Raw genomic sequence first — 6,437 nt, 5'->3', positions numbered from 1 at the left:
ATATTATATTATATTATATTATATTATATTGATGGAATAAAAGAAGCTTGGATGAAATTCTGCTCTCAGGTGCAGACATAAAACTCTTACTTAAATTATGCATCCATGTAAGAAGAGACTTTTACACCTTATTTCAAAGGCTAATAATCTTAAGCTCTAATAACGAGTAAAGTTTAAAGAATGTAGATAGAAAGGGAAGGGAATTATTTGGAGTGGTATATAGAGGAGTAATTTGTTGAAACAGGTTGAAGATGATGCTGAGTAAGGTATTAGGATAAATGTTCTTCTGGGGAGCTTTGTTAGAAAGCATAAAAATGGTATTAGACGAAGTGTTATGACTTCAGGCTCTAAAAATTGATTTGTGTAGAAAACTTGTAGCCATGAACTAGTGAATCAACAATGACCTGAGCTGCATAACTTATATTAACTTATATTTTCTTACTGTTATTTTTATTAGCTGTCATTTTTATTCAATATTTTTATTTATACATCTGTGTTTCCAGTCATCCCCAGATCTCCTCACAGATCACTGTGTTCAATAATACTTCCTCTAGAGAGTTTCTGTTCAGCATATGCTCAGTAACTCATCCTGTTTGGACTTGAGTGCAGTCTGAAAGCATGTGCAATGTTTTATCCTCGTATTTGTTACGGGGCTTTACCTTTTCAAAACTTCGGAGTTATTTGTGTGGGATTTTGGAGAAATATTTTTGTACAACCAAATAAAATGCATTCATAAGTTTATCTAAACAAGATCATCAGTGAGTCGTTTTCCCAAATGTTGATTTTAATAATCCCTGCATTCCAGAGGAAAGAGGGAGTGGGGGGAAAAGAACATAGAAGGAAGACAAGTAGAGGGTTCTGTGTTACAGCTCTCACTGTATGGCTACATGTATACTTCGCTGCTACTACCAGCACAAGATGGAGAATAAGAAGGAAGGAAGGACAGGCCTGCCACTTTTGGCTTCAGCCTTGGCTGCTGTTAGATCAATAACTTTAACTGTCATTTTTGTAGGCTGTTTACCCTTCTGAGATTGGAATAGCATTTCATGATTTTGCAGATAGATTTACTGTTAGTGCTGGTAGTTCTGAGGCTTAAAGGTGTAGTTCTTTGTGGACCTGTGTGACTGACCTGAATGACATTAACTATTCCTTTATTTTCTCTGAGCTCATATTGTTACTACTATTTAGTACCTGAATTTTCTTTCTAATTGGCCTTCCTTTTATTGAAAACGGGGCTAATATTATTTTAGCAGATGGGCTGTGTTGCCGCTTTCCTCTTATTCAGTATGTTTCCTTTCCCTTTAGTAGTATTTTTTTTTTAATCACGTGTATCTCACATACATAGATAACAGAGTTTATTAGAATTCCCCAAGTTAACAAATAACTTTCAGGACAATGTATTTATCTTGATTTGATTAGGTTCAAGCCAAGTGTTACCAGCTTCTGCTTTCTGTGTTCCAACACACCAATCGTGCCCTGTCAACTCCATATATTCATTCATTGGCCCCTATCATGGTTGAGAAGTTGAAAGCTGTGGAAAGGAGCCGCCCGAACAACAACCTGGAGCTGTTAGCAGTTCAGGAAGGAATTAAAGTCCTTGAAACGTTGGTTGCCCTTGGTGAGGAGCAGAATAGTAAGTATTTAGGTTTTTTTAGATAAATGTGCAGTGCTAAAATAGAATATTGAGCATTAGAAATCTTGCAGTTAGGAACTTGGCGGCATAGTCACAAATAAACCACGTCTCTGTGCAACATGCTTTTGTAATTTTAGTACTAGAACTTTTTTATACGTTGACCCGTACAATATACAGTATAATATGCTGTAGCTTTTGCATTTCTGGTGATTGCAGGAAAAAAAATTCTAAACACAAACTGCAGTAGTGAGAGATATTTTCTTCTCTTTGTATATGAGTAGTTCACACTGTTTAAATTTACTTTTTCCCATTGTTAATTTTTATTTATTTTAGCAGGCTCATCACTTTTATCAGGTTGCTTCTACCAGCTCAACAAAGTTTATCTAAAAGGCCCAAGAAATTGAATTGTAGTGGTCAGAATATCTTGATTGTAAATGGAGCCTCCTGTTTGCTTCAGTAGATAGAATACAGTATTAATAGTTTAAGTTCAGTTATTCTGTAAGTGAAAAATGCATTTTCTAAAGGCTTACTCTGCAGACATTTGGCTTTAAATGCTGATAAAAGATCCTTTTAAAAATAGTACTGTTGGTTTTGTGTGGTTCCCTCCCCAACATGCTCCCTGTTGGTATTTCTCTTCATTGATGATAAACCACTATGTTTTCTTGAGCCCCATTCTGCTTCTGGCACGGTTGCTTGAGAGAGTACCTGAAGCAAATGACAAAATATCTATTTTTTTCCTCATGCTGGCTGAAGACAGTGACTGCATGAATATGAATTCAGTCAAAACCTTTAGGGGAAAATCATTAATACTCTGATAACCTATGAAATTTTAGATAAATGAGTTACCCTTAATGTTCAAGTGCTTTGAGATTAAAATTTGCAATTAATATGTTACACAGTTCAAAGGCATACTTGTATCCTTGCTAGATACAAAAATTAGCCCTATTGCCTGTGCATTTTTGTTCTAAAGATAAACCCTTTTGACCCCTGTGCCGTTTTGGGCTGTGGCCTCAGTGGGTCGTGCTAGCCCAAGTGTAGCTGCAGTGCTAGTGGTTGGATTGGAATCTTCCAGGATGGAATGATATAGCAGGTGACGGTTGCTGACTTTCTCATCAACACCTGCATGCTAATAGTGCTTCTGTTATACTCCCTGGGCAGGCTGATACTTGGATTCAATTGAATCGTGTTTCTGTCAGCCTGAAGAGTGTTTTGAAATCCTTTAATATGATAGGCACTCTACATCTTATGATCTCTTACCAGTGATCTTCAATCAGATGGTGCAAAGGCATCTTTAAAGAAGTGTCAGGAATAAAATAACTGTGGTGAACAATAATAGAAGTCTGAAACACAATCCTGGTAAAAAAGATGTGAGTGGACAAAGGACAGGAAACAATCTATGTCTCAGTTGTTTTTTATTTTATCATTTTTTAATTATAGTGTTTATTGTCAATTCTGAAAACAAAATTACCCTTATCAGTCTAGTAACTGATAAAATTAATTTTGTTTTCTTCTCTGATATGGTTATTACATTATATTTTTTTTTCCTTTCACTTCTAGGAGTCCAGTTGCTTGCTCTTCTTGTTCCCACGCTGATCTCCTATTTACTGAATGAAAATGCCTTTGCTTCTGCATCTGCAGCATCGAAGGATCTTCATGAATTTGCACTTCAGAATCTAATGCACATTGGTCCACTTTACCCACATGCTTTCAAGACAGTAGTGGGAGCTGCTCCTGAATTAAAAACACGTCTAGAAACTGCAGTCCGAGCAAGTCAGGCCAGCAAAGCAAAAGCAGCTGCTAGGCAACCACCACCCACAGTACATTCCACTCCAACAATTAAACTGAAAACTAGCTTTTTTTGAATTACTTTTGTTATTTTGGGACCATTAAGTAGTCAGAAGCATTATATTATCCCTGAAGTGTTACTGCATATGTCTGTAATTTTGTGTAATTTGTATGTGAAAGGCTGTCTAATAGAGCTTTGTGTAATTACTTGAAATCCATGCATTACAAGGGAAGTGGTGTTACTTGTATTTGTATAGATTTTTAGGAAATTTAATGTGATCATATTTATGAATTTGTGTTATAAATTATCCACCAAAAAAACCTGTTCTCTATCTGACAAAATAGTTTTATTTATTTTTAAAAGCTACCCCAGACCTTTGAGTGGTTTTTGAAATCTGGTGATTGTTGTCCTACCGTTGTGCAAACACACTAACACAGTGGGGATGGAGGGAAGAGAGGAAACTGTTATGCAGTACTTACCATGTACCATGGGGTATTTCAAGTGTAGAAGTATGCACTTTTTCCTTTTAAAAATTAAGTAGAGAAGGGGATTGTCAGACCTTGTAGATTATTTCAACTTGCATGAAGAGAGAAAAAAAAAAAAAGAATTGAAAATTTCCAGCCTTTTTCAAGGTGAACAATCAAGCATGCTGTCTTAATAAGTTGTCCTTATTTATGTGGTGTATATTTCTTTGAGATCCATTTCCATGCTTGAAAATTAATAAAGGATGCAAAGAATCTAATCCCCTATCTCTTCTAAGGTAAATTTTAAAGAATGCATTGGAAATTGAGTTTATAAAAAGAACTGCCTGCTATCTGCATTTTTGTAGGTGTAGATTTTGGCCTTTGTAAGGTGCTGTGTGTTAGCAGTCTTCCTGTTCTGCCAGACAGCGGTTGAATATGATGATTCAGTTCTCTGCTCTTTGTCCACATTCCTAGGTATTAACCTTCCTGCAAGATTTTAGTCTCATGGGATATATCTTATCTGTTGTACTTGATAAAGTTTGCAGAGCCAAATTACTGAAGTGCTTTGCACCTGTACTGACTAAGGGAGCGGAACACAAGTGAGAGCCAGGCTCCTCCGGTTTTTCCTTCCCCTACCAGGCTTTTCTTTCTTGGAAGACATGTGGCTCCCCTCACATGTGAGCGAGTCTGATCTGCAGATCTTGGAGATTAGAGCTCAACCGCTGTGCTAACCTTACAGCGCAGAGCCAGTGACTCCCAATGTCTTGTCTGCTGCTGGACCTCATCCTTCTTATCGGCAGAAGTGCAGGACCATTTGTTTTCTTGTATATACAAGACTGACTTACATGAATTTTATTACATTGCTGTTGAATTAGGGATCTTTCTATACATTTTGCTTTATAGAGAGAAGCCACACAACTAGAAGCCTTGGCTAGGCCTGTTGAGTTTAATCTCTGATGTTTTTCTGGATACTCTATAGAAGCTGCATATTTCAGAAGCTTCTACTTCAACCCAAATGTAACAAAGGGATAGTAAATAGAATTGAATGTGATTCATAGCTTGAAATATTTGTAGATCATTACTTTTGCATAGTGACTTGCCTAGTCTCTCTTTTCCTGTAAGACCTTACATAACTCTTTGAGTACCTATGCAAAATGGAGGACAAGATAATGCTCTTTTGCCCTATCATATTTGGGGTGTGCAAGATAATCAACATAAAATCAGACAAGCTTTTATTTCACAGTGAATATTTTAGTACTAAAGTGAAGACACAACAAGGTGTGCATACTCCAATCTTTCAAATTTTTTTTCAGAGAGATATTAATTTCCAAGTCTTGTTCCATTGTCCTAGAGGAGTAAAGATACATGCAGAAGTAAAAAAAAAATATGCTGTACATGAGGAAGAAAGTAATTTCAGTACGTTTTTCATCTTTGTGTAGTGGAAATTGAATTGATTAAAATATATCACTTTCTAGTAAGTGTTTCCAGCATTACAAAGCTATTTTGCTCAGAAGAAGTTCTGAACCTGTTTAACATTTGAGAGGAAGTACTAAGGAAACTCTTTCAGTACAAGATAGAACACAAAAATTTTGCAAGTAAAACTAAGAAAATAACTTTATAACCCCTCCCCCAGGTAGTCTAGTAATTAATGACTTGGGTATTTGTCAGAAACTTCTTGTCTATAATCAGGTTTTTCTTACCTTAATTTTTATCTCTGCACTTTTGGTTAGACTGTAGTTTACAAGATGTCTGAAAACTCAGAAAAGGGTGGAGGGAAGTGTAGCAATCAAGCATAACTAAGAGGTCTGTAGAAAAATTGAGAACAGCGGAAGGGAAAACGGCACTAGATAGATATGGAGGGATAGAAAAGGGAGAGGTTTTTCTTTGTATTCTGTGTGACTGTACAACATGCCCAACTTTCATTTGTATACATCCTTCCCCAGTTTCTAGTCCTCATTTGTTTCTTTGCTTGCTCCTAATACTAAAGGTATAACCATGTGTTTTTACATAATATTTTTGCATCAAACTTCATTTGATTAAAAAAAAGTAACTTGAAATGCCTGTAGTGCTTATTGTTCTCTATCACCCTCCTTTTCATCTTTTTCTTTGTCAATGGTGTTTTTAATGTGCTTTTTCATGAAGCTCATTTGCTTCTCTTTCCTCTCTCTCTGCTGTTTCCTTCCTTTCTGGGTGAGCCTTGTTGTTCTACCCCGGTTCCCTGCCGAGGTCCCCCACAGCACGCTCCCTCTTCTGTGCTTTTGCTCCTGTTCCCCTCTGCTCTGCGATGCTCTCTGTAAGCGTCCCTCCTTGTCTTCCCCTCTTCAGAAGCACAGAGAGGTCGTCCACCACCTCTCTGAGAGCAGGGTTACGAAGTGTGCGAGTACAATTTCGGAACAGCCAGGAGGGAAGAGGAAGCGCTGCTCAAGCGAGCAGTGGGGAGCTGCCGGGGCACCCGGGGTGCAGTGAGGGGCAGCGGGGCCCACTCTTGGCACCCGCAGCAGCCTCCACGGCCAGGCGCCATCTTTCACACGCTGCAAAGCCTGGTGGCAGTGGC

The 6,437-nt window shown here is 37.7% G+C and overlaps 1 protein-coding gene across 1 annotated transcript; it reads left to right on the top strand.

Annotated features, from left to right (window-relative positions):
- Positions 1-1,393: 1,393 nt before the first annotated feature.
- On the top strand, positions 1,394-3,891 carry LOC104525572 (HEAT repeat-containing protein 5B-like). The gene is made up of 2 exons (XM_010168766.1): positions 1,394-1,633; positions 3,191-3,891. Exons 1-2 carry the CDS (start codon positions 1,513-1,515, stop codon positions 3,493-3,495), a joined length of 426 nt encoding a protein of 141 aa, XP_010167068.1. The 5' UTR covers positions 1,394-1,512; the 3' UTR covers positions 3,496-3,891.
- The last annotated feature ends 2,546 nt before the right edge of the window (positions 3,892-6,437 follow it).

This window comes from Antrostomus carolinensis, unplaced genomic scaffold (assembly GCF_000700745.2).
Source record: "Antrostomus carolinensis isolate BGI_N321 unplaced genomic scaffold, ASM70074v2 scaffold51885, whole genome shotgun sequence".
Taxonomy (NCBI): Eukaryota; Metazoa; Chordata; class Aves; order Caprimulgiformes; family Caprimulgidae; genus Antrostomus; species Antrostomus carolinensis.
This window is presented reverse-complemented; position numbering and strand designations above follow the sequence as displayed.